At 42.6% G+C, this 25637-nt stretch overlaps 1 protein-coding gene across 3 annotated transcripts in view; it reads right to left on the bottom strand.

Annotated features, from left to right (window-relative positions):
- Positions 1-17006: 17006 nt before the first annotated feature.
- DCLK1 (doublecortin like kinase 1) overlaps positions 17007-25637 on the bottom strand; it is a 352916-nt gene continuing 344285 nt past the window's right edge. For 2 of the 3 annotated variants that reach the window (XM_040426114.1, XM_040426115.1), the window contains one exon: positions 17007-18111. In XM_040426114.1, coding sequence (XP_040282048.1) covers positions 17947-18111 — 165 coding nt within the window. In that variant the 3' untranslated portion in view covers positions 17007-17946. The remainder of the gene's footprint in view (positions 18112-25637) is intronic. The other variant, XM_040426117.1, reaches the window with a different exon arrangement.

The following is a 25637-nucleotide window of genomic DNA, read 5'->3' as shown; positions in this document are numbered from 1 at the left end:
GATAATATGTATATTAACTGCATCATAAAGATAGGACGTGCATACCTGGCAAATAGCCTGGGACTCCACTGTTCAGTTCTATACTAGACTTCTTCCTCAATCTTCCGCACTAACAACGAAAATGATAAAAAAGAGCTAGGCCAGTGATAGTGTAACAGCTGCTGTGCGCCGTTGTTCCCCTGCTTACCACCGCGGTCCCGGGCGCCGCGCTCAGCGGTGATCTGTGGCCAGTGCTTACTATTCACTGCTGCAGTCCTGGGCTCTGTCTGTGTGGGTGCTGTGGTTCTGGGATCCGCTCCACAGTTTCCCCTCATCCCTGGCCACTGCATGCTTGCTGTTTATTTTCTGCAGCACTTCCTTAAGGGCTGGCACGCCTCACTTCCTGGGCTTTATGGGTTAGGTCCTGTGACTTAGCTGACCAATCCTAGCCCTCCTGAGCATATATAAGTGACTCAGCCCCCTTCCCAGATGCCTCAGTTTTAAGGTCCTTGTGCTCTGCTAGGGCTCCTGATAGCCACCTGTGTGCCTGTACTTGTAGTCCTGGACTCTGCTACCTGTTTGATCCCTGCCTGCTAGCCTTGACTCTCCTGTTGCCGATCTGGATTGCCTGACCTGTACCTGTGCCGCCTGCCTTGAGCTTTTGCCTGTCTGACTACGCCTCTGCCTCGTCCTTCGGTCCTGCACTGTTGCTCCTGGTAATGACTCCCTGCCTGACTACATCTGTATTTCTGGTACCTTTCTCTGGTACCTCCTGGTCCACCTGGACCAGCTGCCTTGTGTGCCTATCCTCCTCAAGAGGTAGTGACCTGGTGTTCCCCTCGGGAAAATCTATCCCCACCATCAGGGGTACTGTGAAGAATCAAGGGGTTCACTTAGACAACACCCTTAGAGGCGGTAGTACACATGGCACAGTGGGTTCACACCCGCTGGTTCGTGACAGATGGTGAACCTTTTAGAGACCGAGTACCCAAACTGCAACCCAACCTACCTATTTATCACAAAGAGTCAACATGGCAATTTAACCTTAATACTACAGTCCAGTATAGTATATTTTCCATGTACTTTATTATTTAGCTATAATAGCCTGCCTACATTCAATGCCTGTGCTGTTCATAGTGCGTCCTGCGCTGATGAATGGCAGGAAAAGTCTAAGGCATATTGGTACACCATAGACTTTTTCCAGGGTGCGGGTGCCCACAGAGAGGGCTCTGAGTGCCGCCTCTGGCAGCTGGGCCATAGATTTGCCACCAATGAGCTATACCATCATGGCTGCAGTTGGGGGGCGGGGGAAAACTAGGCAAATGCCCAGGACCCTCATTCCCTGGCCTTCCTCCTCTGATGAGGAGCATTTTATATTTATTGGCACTATGGTGGGGGGGAGAAGCATTATATATACTGGCACTACAGGGGGGGGGGGACAGGGGATGATTATATATACTGGCACTACAGGGGGTGGGGACAAGCAATATATATACTGGCACTAGGATGGGAATCATTATATATACAGGCACCACAAGGGAGGACAAGGGAGCATTATATTTATACTGCCACTTCAGGAGGGGCAGGGTAGCATTATATACTCACACTACAGGGAGGGTGATGGGTATTATAATACAGGAAGCACTACAGTAGGCAGGGGCGTTGCTAGGTTAAAACATTCTGAACATGCTGAAGGACCTGTGGTGACATCACAGGTCATGTGATCAGTTCTAAATGCAGTAGCTGAAAAGGACCTGCAATCATGTGACCAGTGCAGGAGAGGACGGCTCAGCAGTGAAGAGAAGTCCTGGGAAGTAGCTGTGGTGAGGTCTGTACATGAGGGGAGGTAAGTGAAGGGAGAGGCAGAGCAATGCTGGGAGTTGTGGTTATTTAACTAAGACTGTATGTTAGGTCTGAAAGGAGAGAAGTTATTTACATGGGACTGAAAATTGAGGGGTTGATGTTATTTACATGGGAATGCATGTTGGAGGTTGCTAGGGCAGGGTGATGTTATTTACATGGGACTGTATGTTGAAGGCGGCTGGAGAGGGGGTGATGCTATTTACATGGGACTGTATATTGGAAGCGGCAGGAGAGGTGGTGTGATGGTATTCACATTAGACTCTATGATGGAGGGACGGAAATAATGTTATTTACATGAGACTGTATGGTTGAGGGGCTGAAGAATTATAATTTCTGAGGACACTAAACGGAGGAATATAACTGCAGGGGTCATTATAAATACTGGGGCGCTTCAGGGTGAGCATTATAAAGGTAGGGGACGATATAAATATGGGGGCACTGTGGGGGCATTTTAAAAAAATTCCTTCCCGACTCCAATCAGGCATCAGAATATCTCCCTGGATCAACGACCCCTCTCTAGTAGCTATATCCTGTAATATTATTACGCTCCAGAAATACATCCAGGTCCCTTGTGAACTCTTTTAGTGAATTCACCATCACCACCTCCTCAGGCAGAGAGTTCCATAGTCTCACTGCTCTTACCGTAAAGAATCCTCTTCTATGTTTGTCGAAGAGGGTGTGGAGTGTTAACTGCAGAGACCAAGGGCATTAAGTGGTATAATTGGTAATCTTGTCCTTTATACAGTGCGTTTGGACTGTTGCCTATTTTCTTCAGCCATATCAACTATGCAATGTATTTAATATTTTATCACTTTACATTGGTAATATTTGGTCCTTATATAGTGTTACAAGGAGGGGGGGCATATGCCTTGAGACTTTTGCCCCTGATCTTTTATGATCTTAGCCATACTCTGGTATATCGCCTTTTGAAGTGACTAAATGTGAGTGCATTACAATATGTAATATTGGGCCCCACATTATACCCAGGTCCACATATTGTCTAAAACCGGCCCTGCATACCATACCACGTTCTGCCATAGACAATGCTATGTATCTTGGGCACTTGGGCAAGCGCTGCGGTCTCTTCATTGCTTACACCGCCCGTCATCTATTTAGCAGCGGCTCTGCAGATATTGCAGATTTGTCTCATTCACGTGAATAAAAATAATTTATGTTGAGAAAACCCCTTTAAATCATCATTCCAAGAGATCCATGACAATAAATAAGGGCTCGCAGTACGTCTCCTCAGTAAATACTTTATTCACAGGTTTGGCTTTGCTTTATGTAGTATGCACCACATTGACATTGAGATGAGAGCTACTGTAAATATACATTTCCTATCAAGAAAGTCTTACTCTCCGCTCTAACAGTCTAAAGCAAGAAATGTATTGGTGGATATGAACGAGTTAACGGTCTGCTACGGTCAACATCATGAAAAGTAGTGGAATTCTTCTTTTTTTTTTTTATTGTTTATACAATGGAAATACAATATTAAAGGGAAAGAAAACCTGGGGAAAACTGATAATGATGGGGGTAGAGCATGATGCAGAGATTCTTTATCAATCCCTGTGTCATGCTCCGCCCCCTCTGTGAGGGAAATTCTGCCAACTCTTTGTTGCCCATAGTAACCATTCACAGTGCAACATGATTTCTGTGCTGTGATGGGTTGCTATGGGCAACAAAAAGTTTTAGATTTTGACACTTTCCTAATCATCTTTCATTGGTTTTGGGTGGAGTGTTCCTTTACTAATGTTTTCATTCTAGAGAAGACAATCTTGAAGATCAAAGACAGTATCAGTCACCTAGACCAAAACTGTGAGCCGTAAAGAGCACTACCCAGTGTATGGAGCTGTGTTGTTCCGGAGAACGGCAGCCTGACCGGTGGGGATGCAGAGAGTTGGACCCCCACCAATGTGATATTGATGACTATATAGTATAGATAGGGTTGTAGCCAGCTCACCTCAACGTCCTGCACGGCAGTGCACGGAGCGGACTCAAGCCAGTCCTTTTGGAAACAGGAGAAAATGAAAGAAATGCTCCAGCACTACGGTAGATGGTATAAAAGTCCCGGTCTTTAATGTCACCACGAATCCAGGTGATGGGAGACACCTGTGTAAACCCAATCACATGTTAGACAATTCAAATCCCAATAGCACTATTGGGATTTGAATTGTCTAACATGTGATTGGGTTTACACAGGTGTCTCCCATGGACCCAGCTGATTGTACTGCACACCTTGATTCACCATACTCCTCCCCTACTAGGCGGTGATGGTGGCAGGTGAACAGTATTTTAGCTTGGAACATGAGACACACTTAGGATCATGACTAAGAACACGACTGTTCGAAACGCGTAGATCCGGGGAACCGGGGACCACCAGTGTTTTTTGTGATTGCTGTACTCACCTGGATTCGTGGTGACATTAAAGACCGGGACTTTTATACCATCTACCGTAGTGCTGGAGCATTTCTTTCATTTTCTCCTGATATTGATGACCTCTTGTAAGGATAGTTCATCAATATCCCAATCTCTTTTAAAAAGCAGATATGAGGCATGAATGATTCAATAATGCTTCTAGTTCTTGTCCTTTTCTGTTATCCCTCTAAACGCGGATATTTCCAGGATTGTCACACCCATATTATAGTGATTAGAATTCCAAATAATCTGAACACTTTTTGTCCAAATGTCCAAACCCTCAACATAATGACATCCAACAGACCTGCTGCATACCGCTGTATTTGTGTCGGACATTCCATAATATGGCTCCAACAGAAGTCTTTGGATCCACAATGTACCTCTGTGGGATCATGCAGGAGCATGTGGATGTTTTTTTTTTTTTTTTCTCTCTCGTGGATTAATATGGAATCCATGAGAAAAACAATTTAAATGTTGTATGCTATAGTACGGAGATAATCTCCCCTTGAAACCATATGACGACACACAGAAAGCCTATATAATATACAGTTGCAAGAAAAAGTATGTGAACCCTTTGGAATGATATTGATTTCTGCACAAATTGGTCATAAAATGTGATCTGATCTTCATCTAAGTCACAACAATAGACAATCACAGTCTGCTTAAACTAATAACACACAAAGAATTAAATGTTACCATGTTTTTATTGAACACACCATGTAAACATTCACAGTGCAGGTGGAAAAAGTATGTGAACCCTTGGATTTAATAACTGGTTGAACCTCCTTTTGCAGCAATAACTTCAACCAAACGTTTCCTGTAGTTGCAGATCAGACGTGCACAACGGTCAGGAGTAATTCTTGACCATTCCTCTTTACAGAACTGTTTCAGTTCAGCAATATTTTTGGGATGTCTTGTGTGAATCGCTTTCTTGAGGTCATGCCACAGCATCTCAATCGGGTTGAGGTCAGGACTCTGACTGGGCCACTCCAGAAGGCGTATTTTCTTCTGTTTAAGCCATTCTGTTGTTGATTTACTTCTATGCTTTGGGTCGTTGTCCTGTTGCAACACCCATCTTCTGTTGAGCTTCAGCTGGTGGACAGATGGCCTTAAGTTCTCCTGCAAAATGTCTTGATAAACTTGGGAATTCATTTTTCCTTCGATGATAGCAATCCGTCCAGGCCCTGACGCAGCAAAGCAGACCCAAACCATGATGCCCCCACCGCCATACTTCACAGTTGGGATGAGGTTTTGATGTTGTGCTGTGCCTCTTTTTCTCCACACATAGTGTTGTGTGTTTCTTTCAAACAACTCAACTTTGGTTTCATCTGTCTACAGAATATTTTTTTCCATCAGTATTCCAATTTAGTTTCTGCATATAATTGCAGGGTCTCTATAGTTCCGGTGGTGAAATTAGACTGATCATAGTCACTATTACAAGTTACACACGATGCGTTCCACAGCCGGCTACGCTTGCGTTCCATAGAGAGGAAGTAGTGATCATGTGAGGTTGAGCTCCCGATCACATGACCGGACATGACGCATAGGCTTACCGGCGCTCTCGTAGGAAGTAAGCAAACGGGCACTGGCTGACAGGTATGTGACGATCCCACCACTCTAACCTAGACCAATGACTTTACTAATATAATGGAGCATTACTAACGAATGGCCATTGCAGACTTCAATCATTCCCCATTTAAATAAAAAGGGGCGGCACCGTTTATCTGGCGCGAAAATTCTGCTACTTAAACCCTGCTTCTAGACATAGTAGCTGCTTATCATCAGCCACTGCCAGCATATAGCCACCATCCTTCGGCTACGTGATTTTTACCATCGTGGTCCCCTGAGGAACCAAGGATTGACTTGGGGAAACGCGTCCATATAGCCACCATCCTTCGGCTACGTGATTTTTACCATCGTGGTCCCCTGAGGAACCAAGGATTGACTTGGGGAAACGCGTCGGGACAACTTAAAACTTCCATCATTTAGGACTAATATCTTTGTCCTATTCAACAGAGGAGAACAATTGAACCCACCGTGAGTTAACATTTAGGGTCACGTGAGGGTAAGTAAAGGGTTTAGCCACCGAGAGGTGGGGTCGCCCCTTTCGGGGCGGGTGCTCTGCCTGTAGGCAGGGGTAGACACCTTAGGGTATCAATAGGGATACTTATTCCTCCTGACCTCACTGGATCTCACTTAGAAAACATCTAACTGTAAGTGCTACACCTCTTACCTTCCTTATCATATGACCTTCTGCTTTGAAGTCCACGGTGGGTATTGTTTCTACCTTTAATCTGGCAATTGATAATATCAAAAAATATATCAGATTGATATTGTCAAGTGAAATTATATCAGAAATTTGGAAAATTATACCTCTATTAACATTACCTATTAAAAGTTAAATTTTATTGAACAGCTTACAATTTCTGTGACATATTGATGATAGCTCTTCAGCATATTATATGACACTCTGTGATTGTACAGAATATTTTGCCAGTACTGCTGTGGAACATCCAGGTGCTCTTGTGAAAACTGTAAACGTGCAGCAATGTTTTTTTTTGGCTTCCTCTGTGGTATCCTCCCATGAAATCCATTCTTGTTTTGTGTTTTACATATCGTAGATTCGCTAACAGGGATATTAGCATATGCCAGAGACTTTTGTAAGTCTTTAGCTGACACTCTAGGATTCTTCTTCACCTCATTGAGCAGTCTGCGCTGTGCTCTTGCAGTCATCTTTACAGGACGGCCACTCCTAGGGAGAGTAGTAGCAGTGCTGAACTTTCTCCATTTATAGACAATTTGTCTTACCGTGGACTGATGAACAGCAAGGCTTTTGGAGATACTTTTATAACCCTGTCCAGCTTTATGCAAGTCAACAATTCTTAATCGCAGGTCTTCTAAGAGCTCTTTTGTGCGAGGCATCATTCACATCAGGCAATGCTTCTTGTGAAAAGCAAACTCAGAATTGGTGTGTGTTTTTTATAGGGCAGGGCAGCTGTAACCAACACCTCTAATCTCATCTCATTGATTGGACTCCAGTTGGCTGACACCTCACTCCAATTAGCTCTTGGAGATGTCATTAGTCTAGGGGTTCACATACTTTTTCCACTTGCACTGTGAATGTTTACATGGTGTGTTCAATAAAAACATGGTAACATTTAATTCTTTGTGTGTTATTAGTTTAAGCAGACTGTGATTGTCTATTGTTGTGACGTAGATGAAGATCAGATCACATTTTATGACCAATTTGTGCAGAATCCATATCATTCCAAAGGGTTCACATACTTTTTCTTGCAACTGTATATAGTCCTTCAGGTGCCACAGTGTTCCCAAAGTGAAGCATAAAGGCATTATCCTGTTTTCTGAGCTAAACTGAGTGAGACAGTGATTTGTTAAGTTCATGGATTACTCTTACGCTAAAATTAATGACTGAAATTTGTTTTGGTCTAAAACACTTTAGATAGCCATAGTCTATTCTAGAGCAATGGACTGCGAGTGGTGAAGATCACAGGATGACTGAGGTAACAGAAAAACTGATGACCCTAGATGACAACTACTACTCATTGATAATGCATCTACAATATGAATTCTGATCTAAGAAGCATTGGTGGAAATGTCTACGCTGCCCAGCAATTAAAGGGCTTTTCTGGGAATTATTAAAGAATAACTGTCATATTTTTTTTATTTGCTAGTTTATTACAGCTAGGCATGTATACCTGAGTTAGTCTGTCAATGATTGCCAAAAGATCTGTAATTGCCTTATAATAACAGCTTTCATTAATTTCCACTGCTCCCTTAAAGGGAACCTGTCACCGGGATTTTGTGTATAGAGCTGAGGACTTGGGTTGCTAGATGGCCACTAGCACATCCGCAATACCCAGTCCCCATAACTCAGGTATACTTGCCTAGCTGTAATAAAGTAGCAAATAAAAAATATTACGTCCTACCTACCCTTGTCCGTTTTGCGGACAGGGGTAGGATACTTCTACAGAAGGAAAAAAAGAAAATGGCAGCACACGGCTCATATGGGTGATTTGCAGATACGTGGTTTGCGGAGCTCAATACACATACGGTCGTGAGCAGGAGACCTTAAAGGTACACTCCAGGAAAACCGTATCCACTGAAGGGGGGTGTCATTGGGGTTCTCTGCAGCGCCCCCTCATGCCCTCGACTTCACATTAAAGGGATTCTGTCATGACATTTGAGGCCTATAACCTAAACATATGGCCAGGTCCTTACTAATAACCTGAATCCGAAACTGTCCTTATTAAATGTGCCTGTGGCTCTATTAGCTCATAAAACAGGTTTTTATAACCTGTCATTCACCTACCTAAGGTGTCCAACGGGATGTCGCTTCATACAGGGTGCCCGGCTGCAGCCATCTCCGTCTGGTGCCCAGCGCCGCCTTCCTTACCTCAGCCCCACCTCCGAAATCGTCCGCTCCCTCAGCCAGATCCCGTGCGGCTGTGAGAGGATGGCTGCAATAGGGCAGTCAAGGCAGGCTTGAGCGAAGTGCGCCAGCCGGCGCATGCGCACTTCGCTCAACAAGACCACTGCCAGGAGTCCGCACGGGCGCATCAGGTTATACCTAGTGCGCACTCGCGGGATCTGGCTGAGGGAGGCGGCGCTGAGGTGAGGAAGGCGCTCTATATAAAGGGAGGGCGGCGATTTCTAGTGGGAAGGCGGCGCTGGGCACCAGACGGAGATGGCTGCAGCCGGGCACCTTGTATGAAGCGTCGTCCCCTTGGACACCTTAGGTAGGTGAATGACAGGTTATAAAAACCTGTTTTATGAGCTAATAGAGCCACAGGCACATTTAATAAGGACAGTTTCGGATTCAGGTTATTAGTAAGGACCTGGCCATATGTTTAGGTTATAGGCCTCAAATGTCATGACAGAATCCCTTTAAGCAGTGTTGCTCATCGTGTTCATTTACACCATTCATCTCCAGGGGTGGAAAACATGAAACTTCTGCAGAAAAAGCCATTAGGGATGATCAATGAACATGTGGAAGTCCCCAGAGCTTACGGTTTTTGTCTTGGAAGCGGTCACTCCCTTTTAAGCTATTCATTGTAGGTATGATAGCAAGAATAACATATCGGAAACAGTATATTTCTTTGTTCTACTTAATTAGCATTTTCATAATGTATGTATCAAAATGTATCAGGTTTCCTCTAGTTTATCATGCAAATACATTTCTTGCTCAGACAGTATAATAAAAAAGATCGGCAGAAGGGCTGGAACATAGTTGACAGCTGGACTACAAGTTATTGCAAATGAAAGATTGTACAGTTTACATACATGATCAAGATATGACATGAAGAATAATCGTCAGACCCGGGTGTCACCTCTGTCCTGTTAGACCGAGTAGTTAGTGTGGTTATCTCTATGTCATGCATCAGCTTATGACAAACATACAAAATGGCACAATTATAGAAATGCCTCCTCTTGGAGGAAGTCAAAGCCAAGGGTCAGGGGAACGTTCCCTATGGCTTAGTGCTACATTGAAAACCAGATGAGAGTCATCAATACCCAATCACAGGCCTTCCGAAATATGGCACTGGACCTTGACCTATTTTTGCTACTGGATAGTTGTCATTTCTTTTGTTTAGATGCATATATTTTTTAGAAAATAACACATTATTAAGCTGAAGACCTTTTACAATCTTTTAAATGGGAGCATTTATTTTTCTGGTAACTGGAAATATGGCTTTAGAAACTTCATATATGTGAATATTTTCATGTTATAGATATTTTTGATGTAGATATTCTAGACTACCGGTGAGGAAACAAGCTAAAAGGAGTTGTCTAAGTGCCTAAAGGGAACCTGTCATGAGTTGCTAGATGTCCGCTAGCACATCCGCAATATCCAGTCCCCATAGCTCGGTGTGCTTTTATTGTGTATGCAAATTACCCTGAGACGAGAACTGTCCCTGACTCATCTCATGTACAGGACTCATCTCAGGGTAATTTGCATATGTATCAAATCGTTTTTTTTACACAATAAAAGCACACAGAGCTATGGGGACTGGATATTGTGGATGTGCTAGCAGACATCTAGCAACCCATGTCCTCAGCTCTATACACAAAATCCCGGTGACCGGTTCCCTTTAATACTGATGATCTATCCTCAGGATAGGTCATCAATATCTTCTCAGTGGGGGCCGACTCCTGGCACCCCTCTCAATCAGCTGTTGGAAGAGACTGCAGCAATCCATGAGTGCTACTAGTGGCATCATGTTCATTGGTCATACGGCCTAGGCGCAGCTCAGTACCACTTAAGTGAATGGAGCTGTGCAGCAGTACCAAGCAAAGTCGCTATTCAATGGACGGCGCTGTGCTGTTTAAGCTCAAGCACTGACACCTCTTCAAACAGCTGATTAGCAGGGGTCCCAGGTGTCGGACCCTCACCGATCACATACTGATTAGGAGGTTGTTCTTAAAGAGGTTTTCCAGGATCAGAAAAAGGGTCTTCTTTTTGTCAGAGGCAGTGCCACACTTGTCCATAGATTTTGTATGGTATTGTAGCCTAACCCCTTTCTCTTAAATGGGGATAAAGTGCAATACAATACACGTCCTATGGACCAGAGTGGTGCAGTTTTTGGAAAAAACGTGAACCCTATTTGCTAATTCTGGACATAGTAAAGTCTGCATTCTGAAACTACCACTGCTTTCTGCAAAGCCAAGGCTCCATAAACTCTCTTTGACCTGGCTCAAAGATCTTTCTGAAAGTTTTATGCCCCCCATACAAGAATGATGGGTCAGGCTGGCAGTCTTTGTGTATGTCTGCTGTCTCTCCCCGACAGGTGATGTCAGAAGAGAGAAGAATGGGGTAAAGTGAATATGTTCACCCGATCCTTTAGTTCTCTCTGGAGATGAACTGTCACCAGAGTTGTCTCCACACTCCCCACTGAATACACATACACCTTTGGCCAGACTGAACTTGTATGTGTATGGAGGAGGTAGCCAGGAGAGATCATTCGTCTGATAGCTGGACGTGTATGGCTTTACTAATGTAATCAATCAATGGCCCTTTATTTAGAATTTTGTGCCAAATTTACACAAACAGCGCCAAAAGGTTTAATGGTTAGTAGAGCCCTTTCTTTTTGACCAGATCTGCCCAACATTCTTATATAGTTTGTACCTCTCACTATCAGAGGCACAACTGACTGCTACCTCTGCCTCCCTTCAGCTATGACCCTGATCACTGTGACCGGAATTCCCCATGAAATCAAACAAGCACCAGTTTCTGGTCAACTTTTGATGGATTAAAGGGCATCTGTCAGCAGGTTTGTCCCTATGACACTGGCTGACCTGTTACATGTGCACTTGGCAGCTGAAGACATCTGTGTTGGTCCCATGTTCATATGTGCCCGCATTGCTGAGAAAAATTCTGTTTTATTATATGCAAATGAGCCTCTAGGAGCAATGGGGTGTGGCCTTTACTCCTAGAGGCTCTGCTTTCTCTGCAACTGCCTCACCCTCTGCACTATGATTGTCAGGAGTCATCACACCTGGTGCTGCCAATGAAAGTGCAGGAGGCGTGGCTATTGCAGAGAGAGCAGAGCCTCTTGGTGTAATGGCAACACCCCCGTTGCTCCTAGAAGCTCATTTGCATATACTAAAACATCATTTTTGTCAGCAATGTGGACACATATGAACATGGGACCAACACAGATGTCTTCAGCTGCCAAGTGCACATGTAACAGGTCAGCCAGTGTCATAGGGACAAATCTGCTGACAGATGGCCTTTAAGGGATGGAATGGATCAACTTCTTCCTAATGTATTAACAGCCGTCTGTGGCCCGGGGGGCTGGAAGGGTTGTTGTTGCGGCATCTTACTACTGCACCTACTTGACAAAAAATCTGAGAAGTAGCGAGATACGTCTGGTGTCAGATTCATCATCTTCACTATACTATGCTCCTATCTACTTTGTTGAAGAAAGGCCAAAACTGCATAAAAAAATCTAAAATAAATACTTTCATATCAACTACAGCCGCAAAGTCTTTGCCCTGACAGACTGTCACCTATGTGGACTGATTGGAGTCAAGCAAGTTGGCATTATTTTGCAATCTCCTCATCTGTGATATAAATTCTGCTACAAATACCAAGACTCAGAGGGCTAACATTGCTCATAAGAAAACGCATACCCCTTCTTAAGAAAGTAGTACATTCATTGCCCATATGAAACAAAATCCGGAAAGGTGGCTTAACCCTTCGGAAACGGTTACAGCAAGGTAGACGTGTCTGAGACTACAGTCGGCTTTAAGAGAGCATCCAGTTTTATGTTAACAAAGCTTAATGAATGTATAATAAACCCTGTGTAAAGAAGAGTGCTTATGTTCTCTGAAAGCAAGCAGAGATCTTGAGCATTGTGAGAACTTCAGATACAAATGATATTAGAAAGTGTAACCTAAATAAAAGTGTCAGTCTCCACACAACATCTTGGACATAAATGCCGGATAACAGCCGCTTTCCTTCTCTGACTGCTGACAAATATTGCACATTTTAGTATTTCTGTATAGGATGAAATGTACAGTACAGACCAAAAGTTTGGACACACCTTCTCATTCAAAGAGTTTTCTTTATTTTCATGACTATGAAGGCATCAAAACTATGAATTAACACATGTGGAATTATATACATAACAAACAAGTGTGAAACAACTGAAAATATGTCATATTCTAGGTTCTTCAAAGTAGCCACCTTTTGCTTTGATTACTGCTTTGCACACTCTTGGCATTCTCTTGATGAGCTTCAAGAGGTAGTCCCCTGAAATGGTCTTCCAACAGTCTTGAAGGAGTTCCCAGAGATGCTTAGCACTTGTTGGCCCTTTTGCCTTCACTCTGCGGTCCAGCTCACCCCAAACCATCTCGATTGGGTTCAGGTCCGGTGACTGTGGAGGCCAGGTCATCTGGCGCAGCACCCCATCACTCTCCTTCATGGTCAAATAGCCCTTACTTTCAAAGTTTTCCCAATTTTTCGGCTGACTGACTGACCTTCATTTCTTAAAGTAATGATGGCCACTCGTTTTTCTTTACTTAGCTGCTTTTTTCTTGCCATAATACAAATTCTAACAGTCTATTCAGTAGGACTATCAGCTGTGTATCCACCTGACTTCTCCTCAACGCCACTGATGGTCCCAACCCCATCTATAAGGCAAGAAATCCCAATTATTAAACCTGACAGGGCACAGCTGTGAAGTGAAAACCATTTCAGGGGACTACCTCTTGAAGCTCATCAAGAGAATGCCAGGAGTGTGCAAAGCAGTAATCAAAGCAAAAGGTGGCTACTTTGAAGAACCTAGAATATAACATATTTTCAGTTGTTTCCCACTTGTTTGTTATGTATATAATTCCACATGTGTTAATTCATAGTTTTGATGCCTTCAGTGTGAATCTACAATTTTCATAGTCATGAAAATAAAGAAAACTCTTTGAATGAGAAGGTGTGTCCAAACTTTTGGTCTGTAATGTATATTGTGTGACGTCTTGACGGTTATGAACTGCTTCTGGTCAGATGTCTCAATGTACAGCTTGGAGACACTTAGGGTAAATGCAGGCGTTCAGGATTTATGTGTGGACAATCCGCACTGAAATCCGCAGGGGTTTCGCAGAGAAATCAGTGCGGTAAATCCGCATCAATTGTAGCGGATTTACATGCAGATTTGACTCTCTCCATTGAAGTGAAAGGAGAAAATCCGGAAAAGTAAAATAAATGGACATGCTGCAGATTTTAAAATCCACGCGGAAAGAAATCTGCATCGTGTACATGAGAATTTCAAATTCTCATAGAATACAATATACATGACCTACGGTGCGGAGTTTCCGCAGGCAATCCTGATCGTGTGCATTTAGCCTAAAGCAAGAGATATGATGTTTTTTGCTCCTCACACATCCATTGGGCTCCATCCATATCTGCCACCCAATGAGATGAAATGAAGTGACCCCCTAGCTACAGTATAACCCCGCGTACAGACACATCTTGCTTCTTCTTTGTATTTCCTGCCTTGTTCCTGCGTAACGTTTTTTTACATCTCTGTGCTTTTACCTTTTAATACATGAGAAAATCAATGCTGTTTATAGTCATGGCTTCAGGGGTCAGATATAAAGGGGCCTCCGGGTCCAGTAATATATAATGCAGGCAGCAAAACAGCACTGAGTGATCTTCTGGAGGATGTCAAAAGATGCGGCCCAAGGGCTCATGCACACAAGAGTAATGGCTCAGTGCTCGTGCTGCGGTCCACAGCGCACGGGCACCGGCTGTGTGCACTTCGTTTGCGGGTCAGCGATCTGGAAGTTACGGCCAGAGATAGAACATGTTCTATGTTTTTGCAGTGCTGCATGGACCCGAAAGCCCACAGAAGCGCTTCGAAGTGCTTCCGTGGGCTTCCGATCTGTACCTCCGCTTCGCAAAAGATAGGTGAAGTCCCATCTTTGGCCATATCTTGTGGATCGTGGACCCATTGGAGTCAATGGGTCCGCATCCGCACCATGGAGCGCACACGGCCAGTGCCCGCATATTACGGTCCGTAATACGGGCACTGAGCCATTACACTCGTCTGCATGAGCCCTAAGCATGATGCCAAGGTTCAGTGATGCAAAGCACCTGGGGTCCAATGGGCATGGTACAAGAGGGCCACACATTGACTGATATTTCATCACATTCAATGAAGATATGATCAGATTAAGAAAGCATTGCAAGAGAGGTTGATTGAAAACACCAATGGGGTCATTTATCAAACTGGTGTGAAGTAGAACCAGTCAGATTCCACCTTTCATTTTGGACAGCTCCTTTGGAAAATGAAAGGTGGAATCTGATTGGTTGCTATGGAAAACTAAGCCAGTTCTACTTTACACCAGTTTGATAAATGACCCCACAAATTTTCAAGTATAAGATTATTTCACTGTCATATCGCCACCAAACTGGACAAAAAGCTCATTCAGTGCATGACCAGAATTACGGTACAAAATAAAATTTTGGGCAAGTAAGAGTATGATACCACTGCAATGACTAGGAAATGGGTTGATGAGTTGATATAAAATTGTATGTTCACCTTCAAATTCCACTTCACATTAAGAATTAATCTTGATAAAAGGCTGAGTAAATATATATCATTTATTATCTCCTGCGTTAGGCCGCTTTCACACAGACTACACAGCTATGAGGTATAATGGGAAGATCTGCTCCTGGTTTTGGCTCACAATAACTGATGGACATGACTGACCGAACACTGACTGTGTGAAAGCGGCCGTACATCTTGCATTATAGTCCAGAGCTGCAGTCACAATTTTGCAGGCTTCAGAGCTGAAATCTTCCAGCCTTTACTGGTCACACGATAGGAGGAATTTATCAAGAATGTCAAATTTCATACGTCAGTCTTGATTTTATTTGGGCTGGTTTGAGATGCGTCAAAGCTATTAGGGGACACACTTATTTTTAATACACACACTTAATTTAATGTGCGCCATCTTGGAGCTGGTGTAGTTTTCAGGTATAATATATAGCAGTTTGCTGGCTAGGGATACGCGAACTTATGTTTTCAAGTTCGGCGTACAAGGTTCGGGATATCTAAGAATTCCATTATGGATTCCGCTACCATGGACCATAACTTATGGTCCATGGTAGCGGAATCCATAACGGAATTCTTAGATATCCCGAACCTTGTATGCCGAACTTGAAAACACAAGTTCGCTCAACACTATTTCTGGCGTAAGAAATCTTAAATCTGATGGTCCACACTGCTTTTAAAAAAAAAAAAAATTGAAATAAAAGTAGCGAGCATGGTATATACAGGCAAAAAGTTACAAATGTTTGCACAAAAGGGTGCTTGCTCGAAAAAAACTGACATTTTTGTGCCACTTTTCTGGTACTAGGGGCTTTATCCCACCCCAACTTCTAAATCTGCTAAATCTCAACACAAGGCATTCAACAGCAATCTGATGTTGGTAATGAGCTCAGCTAAGGTAAAGGGGTAATCCGGGATCATTAGGATAGGCTATCAATTTCTGATCCGTGGGCTCTGACACCCAGCAGCCCCACCAATAAGTTGTTTCTGAGTAGCTCCGTCCGGCGATGGAAATACACAGCTTCATCTATTGTAGAGTGGACTGGACAGACCTGGTTGCTGCAGTGTTAGACAATGGATGGAGCTGTGTAGTTCTGGCACTAATCTCTATCACCGGAGCTGCTGCAGAACAGCTGATAAGTGAGTAGTGAGAGGGGTGTCGGACCTCCTTCAATCAAGTATTATAGCTTATCCAGTAGTAAAACCTTGGACTGCCCCTTTATACATTTGTTCAGCATCAAGCGTGCAGACTATTTCCAAGTTCAACCAGCAGAATTAAGAATGCAGCTCTTGAGTATAATAAAAGCTTTACATAAGGATTGGTGTATCAATAATGTGTGTACAATTACTGAACATTTTTATAGATTATCTTTATGTAATTTGTAGAATGGCACTCATAGGTAAATATACAAAAATAATATATGTGAATGAGCCCTAGTGAAGAAAATACCCTTCCATGTAACACTGCACCTTGCGTTTATGCTTTTTTCAGTCCTCCTATGTCTTAGTTTTGCCTTGAAACATTATCAAACCCATAGCTACTTAATAACTAGATATGACCCCAATCTATTTTACAGCCTGGGGTAAATGGGGCAATTCACAGAAGTGGAGCAGTCATAAAACCATTGTTATTTTGATCATTCAATGTTTTAATGACAATATTACTATAACAGAGGACAATGAAAGTGAAGAAATGGGTTATGATCAAAGCAAATCTGAAAACAATGACGGAGGATTCAAATTTTAATTTTAAAATGACAAACGAGAAAAAAAAAATCTGAATTTATTTTTTCTTGGTGGAGTATGACAGACGTGGAAAGACAGGCAAGAAGGACATACGTCGCTCACGCATCGGCATCCAAGACATCCATTATGACTACATATGCTCACAGACAACCACTAACTGATCATTTTGGCTTTTGTACGATGTAGATTTTAATTTTCTGGATTTCTACAAGGTTTTATGGATACATCCACTCTGCAAATTTTCTGCTGGGCCCCCTGGGGAATGGATGGAAGTGATAGGAACATGAACTGGATTTACGTTAGGACTGATTCAATCACTCCATACTTGTAGCAATCCCTATGTTCTTTCTCATGCATCTGTGCTAATGTAGGCATACACTCATGACTTGGCCTATTAAAGGCCCCGCAGACGGGTGTTCGGAAACATTAGGGTGAGAGATTGCCCACCATAATGTGACTGTGCTTCAAATTACATATAATAATTCACAATAATGTTATTCTATCATTCTCCTATATTTCAGTTACAATCAGTATATTTACTATTGATTCCGGGCTAAACATGTTATGATATACCCATAATAATCTGCATGGTTGCTGTATGTGGTCATCAATGCAAACGTAAACCCTTCAACACCTCCTCCACAGACAGCAGCCTTATATTCATTCATAAATCAGTCATTCATAAGAAGATATTACAAGTATTTACCCTATTGGGACAAAGATGTCCTCAATGTCATATTTTCACCCCTGCTATTTGTTCTTTCAAACCTAGAATTATTATCAAGAGAGGATACGTCCATAACAGATTTCCAGAAGTGTTTCCTGTTCTCATTCTGAAGTCTCGAAGGGTTAAGCCAAGACTTAAAGTGTTTCTTTAAAAGGGTGAGTTAGGTGAGCGAACAGTCTCAGATGAACTTGGTGAATAGTCCTCTGACTCTGAAGTGAGTTCAGGTGCAGCTGGCTGGGCCATGAATCGTCTCATCACATCCTGGTTGCGTCTTCGTCTGAAAACCTGCCTCTCCTTATCAAGAGCGGTGGTCTGGGGGAGAGCATAAAATGAGAGCGTTAAATTCTGATAATAATATTTAAACTTTAGGACATACAAGCCACCAAAATAAATTATCGGTCATTAGTGTTAACATGGAAAGCACTAGAATTAATAGACCAATCCTATGAGTTACGATAACATCTACCCAACAACAGCCTCTTCCAGGATTGTTTGACCTTCTCTGTGCACTTTGAGTCTCGGCCACTAAAGCAATCAACCACTAAATGGAAAGAAATCAACAAAATAAGAAGTCTCCACTATAATAATCTGCTCGGTACTGCCCAATACCTCTGCATGAATAGCTATTAGAAAAGATGCAACAGGGAGCACCTTCATCTTCAATCCCATAATGAAAACTACAGGAAGTAAGGAGAAAAAAATCCCATGCCACCTCAGACTATTTGGTGGTACATCATGCTTATATGCACTATATAGAAGTGTTTAATTTAATGTGATGAATGAGGATTAGGCCTCATTAATGCAGTACTCTTTGGGGTGCATTAAAAAATGCATCCAAAAACTGCACTTAAAACCATGTAAATTCTTCTATATGCCCTTGTGGACACCAATGAATCGAGAACCACCGGGAAAAGCAAAGGGTAATCCTTTCAGTAAACTAGCATTTCACGTAGACTGTGGCTGTTTCATGCTTGAAAATCTTTATTAGTACAAGATATCACCGGAAAATCTGAAAGGGTAGGCTGAGCTGGATTGTGAGGATTCTAACTTAATTTTACAGACATCTCTTTATTAAGAGGCCTGTGCCTTTTAATAAATTTGGTGCATCTCAGTCCAGCAGTCTTTTTACTAAGGTTTGCATAGGAAATGCCAGTCTTAGTAATTCTTCCCTATAGATTTTTTCCAGAGACGGAGCACCTTCCCCTATGTAAGGGTGCCTGAGCAATAAGTTCCTAGCTTGCTAGTTCCTGAAAAGGTGTTCTGTATTTCTTTGTCTGCCTGTGCACTGACTTCTGCCCATTTTCTGGATTTTGACCCTCCATTGTCTGATCTGATCTGTATTGACCTTTCGCTGTCTACCCAACCTCTGACTGTTTGTTGGATTGCTCATGCTCTTCTTGTCCTGACCTCAGCCTGTCCCCAACTATGGTTTTGCCTTATCCCTTGGTGATTTGTGCCAGTGTTAACTGTCAATCATATAGAAACTATCACAGGAGGTATTGGCCTGGTGGTTCCCTGCTACAAAGTCCAGATCCCTGTACAGAGATAAAGGGTGAAAACCAGGGGCCTTCTAGGATAACACCCTTAGGAGTAGCCCAACGTCAAATCTGTTGGTTCACCCAGTGGTTGCACGCTCATTACCATAACATCAGCAGTGATGGTGTTGCCATTCTGACAGTCAGCCATCAGGAGGCGGTTACATTATGAAATTTGGGAGATCACAATATAAAATGATTTAGGAAAATGACTCTCTTGCCATCATCTTTGCAACCAGGCAAAAGCCAAAGCTGTTGCACCTTAAAGGGGTTCTCTCACTAAGGCTACTTTCACACTAGCAATTTTTGCGGATCCGTCATGGATCTGCAAAAACGCTTCCGTTACAATAATACAACCGCATGCATCCGTCATGAACGGATCCGGTTGTATTATGTCTTATATAGCCATGACAGATCCGTCTTGAACACCATTGAAAGTCAATGGGGGACGGATCCGTTTTGTATTGTGTCAGAGAAAACGGATCCCTTCCCATTGACTTACATTGTGTGTCAGGACGAATCCGTCTTGCTCTGCACCACGTCACGGACAGAAAAAGACTGCTTGCAGCGTTATTCTGTCGACAATGGGGACACAACTAAACGGAACGGAATGCATTCTGGTGTGTTCTGTTTCATTCAGTTCAGTTTTGTCCCCATTGACAATGAATGGAGACAAAATTGAAGCGTTTTCATCGCTATTGAGATCCTATGACGGATGTCAATAGTGGAATTGAAAACGCTAGTTTGAAAGTAGCCCAAGATAAACCCTTTTCCAAAGGTCCATCCTATTCAGACACCCCTTCTTTGAGCCAGAAATGAGAGCACTAAGCAACTGTAACTTCAATTCTGGCAGATCTAACCTGTCATGGATTAAATAGATGGCCAATTATCTGATTGTCGGGCAAGCTTCATTAGACCATTCCTTTATGTCTGAGCTATGAGGATTTGTATCTCCTAACTCTCCTAAATTATCATCTATAAAAAGGGTCAAAACACTTTAAAAAAATACAATCAATTTTGAGGTACTTTACATAAACTAATGCACGAAGTAAAAAAAGTGGCAGTCAATAGCACAATTAAAGGGTGGAAACCTTAGTTAGCACCAATCTTTTTTTTTTTTTCATTTGCTTCATCGATGCACAATAAATCAACTTTCCAAATAAAAAAATAGTACCATTTTACTGCCGTAGAGTCTGTGCAACTCCTTTACATAGCTGTCTGAGCTGTTGCATCGACGGTACACAGATCCTGTCGGATGACGCCTCAGGCCTAACATAATCTGCCCTATATGTTATATCCCTTCCTCTTCTCAAAGTCACAGAATGTTAGAGATACCAACAGGGAGTGTGGGAGGTTGTGGATAACACAAGATAGAGAGAAGGGGGAACAAAGGTAAGAGGAGATTCCCTAGGGGAATAAAGCTAGGCTACTACATGAGAGGTAGTAAAGGCAGTAGATTCCAGGAGCTACAGAAGTCACATCAAGCATGTATTACTGGGAGGAACATGCCCACATGAGATACGTTTGAAACTAGGAGATCTAAAAATAAATAAAGGAATTGAGATTACTAGGGACCAGAAGCCATTTTCCAAATGAAGGTCACTTTAGTGGTGGAAGAACATATCACTAGCTCCCTTGAGTTAGACAGTGGTAAGAATTTATGCAGCATTTTTCATTACATAATAATGCATGCAAATACAATCTCAGGTAAGGAGAGATGCCTACAGAAGTGCACAGTATACACCGATGAGCCATAAGAGTAAAACCACAGAGAGGTGATGTAAATAAGAATGGTTCCTGTCAAGGGGTAGGCAACAAGTGTCAGTTCTCAAAATGGGCAAGTGTGAGGACCTGAGCGACTGTGTCAACGGCTGTATTGTAATGGCTAGGTGAGCATCTCCAAAGTATCAGGTATGTTCCCACTACCAAAGGTGAACTGAAAATATAGTCATGAGGGACACTCAAAGGTCAATGATGTGTGTGAGGAATGCAGGCTAGCCCATTTGGTCCAAACACGTTGAAGAGCAGCTACAGCTCTAATTGCTGAAAAAGTTCTCACTACTTATGATAGAACAGACAGTATGTCTCAGATTGCTGCATACAGGGGCTACCTAGCCTCAGAGTAGTCAGAGTGCCCATGCTGACACCTGTCCACTCTGAAAATCACCTGCAACTGGACCATGGAGCAATGGAAGAAGGTGGCCTGGTCTGATGATTCACATTTTCTTTTAAATAATATGGAAGGCCATGTGCTTGTGGAAAAAATGGCACAAGGGTACACTATGGGAAGAAGGCAAGTCAGCCCAGGTAGTGCAATGTTCTGCTGGGAAACCATTGTTGCAGACCAAGTACACCCCTTCATAGCAGAGGAATTCACCACTTGCAGTGGCCTCTTTCAGCAGTATAATGTGCCATGCCACATGTCACAAATTGGTTTGAGGAACATGACAACAAGCTCAAGATGTTGATTTGGCCTTCAAATTTAACAAAACTCAATTGACTGAGCATCTGTTGGGATGTCCTGGAAGGCCCAACCTCGAACTTGCGGGACTTAAAGGGGTTTTCCGAGACTACTACTGATGACCTATCCATCAGTATTGATCAGTGGGGGTCCAACACTCGGGGACCCCTGCCGATCAGCTGTTTGAGAAGGTAGAGGCACTTGCAGTAATGCAGCGGCCTTCTCTCAGCTTTTCCTAGGCCGTGTGATGTCACGTTCATTGGTCACATAGCATAAGCGCAGCTCAGCCCCACTGAAGTGAATGGATGAAGTGAAGTGGTTAAGACACTTTTCTTTCATTTGCCCCTACTCCTAAATTCATAGAAATATATAGTTATCAAAAATATTTAATTTAGCGGCTCACACCCTTTCTTGCTGTGGAAAAAGGTGCTCTTACCTCGACTCACCTCGTCAATATTGAAATGATATATTTTGAATATAGACAGGCACACTTCACGTAGAACCACCTAGAACCATCGGGTTTGTATTATCCTTATATTAATGTATTTATCAATAAAACTATATGTTGAAAATATAAAACTAAGAATAGCTCACAGACTTATGATATCATAATCTTAAACATAAAATAAAAATTATTCCCTCTTTGTATATATGGGGTATAATTTCGAAAGCCCTTTTTACCTCCCAAAAGGCAATCAAAAGGGGAATTCTATAGATATCTAAAACATTTTCTCTATATTTTAATTGGATCCAATTATAGTCCAATATTGTATTGATATGGAGATATTGTCTCTATAGTTCACAAACGTCCTTTTTCCAAAGTGGAACTTGTTATTATTAAGTAGACAAAAGGTCAATTCCAATAGGTACTCTGTAATGCTGTACCAATATATCATTCAACTGTATTCCTAATGCGCTGGTTTCTGGCTTTCCTTTTATATTGATGATAAAATAATCGATAATAATCATGAGTCCATATTCACTATTTGAATAGTATATTGCTATCCACCGTGGCGTCCAACGTGATAGCTACAGCGCTCACCTTGGATTCGATGTCTTCTGCAATGTGTGTCTCCAGCGGGGATAGCGATACCTGTGTTACAAACAGCGTGACGGCGTTCCAAGTGGTCTTTGATAACCGCACTATGTTCTGACTGCCCGGACTTCAGCTACACAGGACATCTCATGCGCTTCTATTCTTTTTCCAAGGTTTTCATCGATAGGTCAGTAGGTTGTTTTAGTTAGTCTGAATTTTACCAGACGCGTTTCGGAGTTAAACTAACTCCTTCCTCAGTAGCCAAAGACCCACTAAAACAACCCGTTGACCTATCGATGAAAACCTTGGGAAAAGAATAGAAGCGGTGCGCAGTGTCCCACATGCAGCGCATGAGACGTCCTGTGTAGCTGAAGTCCGGGCAGTCAGAACATAGAGCGCTCATCAAAGACCACGTGGGACGCCGGCACGCTGTTTGTAACACAGGTATCGCTATCCCCACTATTCAAATAGTGAATATGGACTCATGATTATTATCGATTATTTTATTATCAATATAAAAGGAAACCCAGAAACCATGAGGTATCATGTGAGACGCCACGGTGTGTAGCAATACACTATTTAAATAGTTTAATGATATATTGGTACAGCATTACCGAGTACCTATTGGAATTGACCTTTTGTCTACTTAATAATAACAAGCTCCACTTTGGAAAAAGGACGTTTGTGAACTATAGAGACGATATCTCCATATCAATACAATATTGGACTATAATGGATCCAATGAAAATATATGGAAAAAAGTTTTAGATATCTATGGAATTCCCCTTTTGATTGCCTTTTGGGAGGTGAAAAGGGCTTTAGAAATTACACCCCATATATACAGCAAAGAGGGAATTATTAGTTTTTTATGTATCAGATTATAATATCATATGTCTGTTAGCTATTCTTAGGCTACTTTCACACTAGCGTTCGGGTGTCCGCTCGTGCGCTCCGTTTGAAGGGGCTCACGAGCGGTCCCGAACGCATCCGTCTGGCCCCAATGCATTCTCAGTGGACGCGGATCCACTGAGAATGCATCCGCCTGCCAGCGTTCAGCCTCCGCTCCGCTCAGTGAGCGGACACCTGAACGCTGCTTGCAGCGTTCGGGTGTCCGCCTGGCCGTGCGGAGGCGAGCGGATCCGTCCAGACTTATAATGGAAGTCAATGGGGACGGATCCGCTTGAAGATGACACCATATGGCTCAATCTTCAAGCGGATCCGTTCCCCATTGACTTTCAATGTAAAGTCTGAACGGATCCGCTCAGACAACTTTCACACTTAGAAAATTTTCTAAGTTTTAATGCAGACGCATCCGTTCTGAACGGATGCGAACGTCTGCATTATCGGAGCGGATCCGTCTGATGAAACATCAGACGGATCCGCTCCGAACGCTAGTGTGAAAGTAGCCTAAGTTTTATATTTTCAACATATTATTTTAGTGATAAATAAATTAATACAAGGATAATACAAACCCGATGGTTCTAGGTGGTTCTAAATATATAGTTATATCTCTCTGCAGGTGCTTGTGATGAACTGTGGCCCACCTTCAGAAACCAAAAAGTTAAATGCTGTAGAGAGAAGTTAGAGGAGCCGTCACCTTTCTTGAGTTGTCTGTTTTAGTAGCTACTTGCAATCCCCATGTAATAACACTTCTGGAGAGTTGTTTCTTATAACTCTATATTGTGTCATTCCTTTATTATTCCCGCTAGAGGTTTTTGGATAAAGGTACAGATGGGAGTTACCAGTTAGGGGTGTGTTCCTGTAACTGGCAGCTCTGATTGGATAGTGTCAGACTGTGCAGGGACACGCCCCCAGCTGGTAACTCCCTTCTGTACCTTTATCCATAAACTTCTAGCAAGAATAGCAGAAGAATGACACAACATAGAGTCATACGAAGAAATGTTCCACAATTGTCATTTCATGTGGAATATAATAATTAACCAAAACAGACGTGTCAGGAGAGGTGAAAGGTCCTCTTCAAAAAGACATAAAGGGTTATTTAAAAAGACCAGCTTTTTAGGCCAGTCTCTGTTTTCCTCCAAAAACTGCCGTATGAGTCTCCTAATTTATGACGAGGCGTGCCCTTCTTTTTTTTTTTTTTATAAATCGCACCTTCGGCAGTCTGGCACCTCCAGCCCTTGGTACATTTACAAGCCCCTGCCACTCCCTCGCCACTACTAAGTCAAGATATTGTTGCCTGGGCGTTTTTTTACGCCTGAACCAGGCGTGGCGTGCTCTGTAAATGACCACCAAAAAGTGTGAAATTAAACTGGAAAGCAGAGTCTTTGCATTGATATATTACAGGAAACCCTGTGCTGTTTTGGGGGGGCACAAGGGGGACCTACATAATAACAGTTGGGTGGTTTTAAAGTTATGGCTGATCGGTGAATAAGTAATGTGCACCTCCAGTATTTCTCTGATATAGGAGGTGATTATGCTGGTTTTCAAATTCCAGTGCTGCCCAGGAATTCCAGAATCTGCACGGAATATTTAGTCAGAAGAAAACGCTATGAAAAAAACATGGCTGACATATTTTTTTAAAAAGTGTCACAAGTGTTCATAGGTCGTGTATGGTATATGAGCTGTAATACCAGATACAACCTATAGTCAGGTGTGGTGCTGTTTTTCAAAGAAAACAGACAATTTTGCTGAACCTGTACAACCCCTTTAATACTTACGACAGAACTTTTGAGTTATCAATGAATCTTCCTTCGACAGCCTTGCCCATATCACACCACGCCACAGACCCCTGTCTCTAGCAGATATCTACCGTAGAGTGCTATACACACTTGCAAACAGTTTATTA

Source organism: Bufo bufo, chromosome 3 (genome assembly GCF_905171765.1).
Source record: "Bufo bufo chromosome 3, aBufBuf1.1, whole genome shotgun sequence".
Lineage (NCBI taxonomy): Eukaryota > Metazoa > Chordata > Amphibia > Anura > Bufonidae > Bufo > Bufo bufo.
Note: the sequence above shows the minus strand (reverse complement) of the source record. Positions and strands in the feature narration are given on the sequence as shown.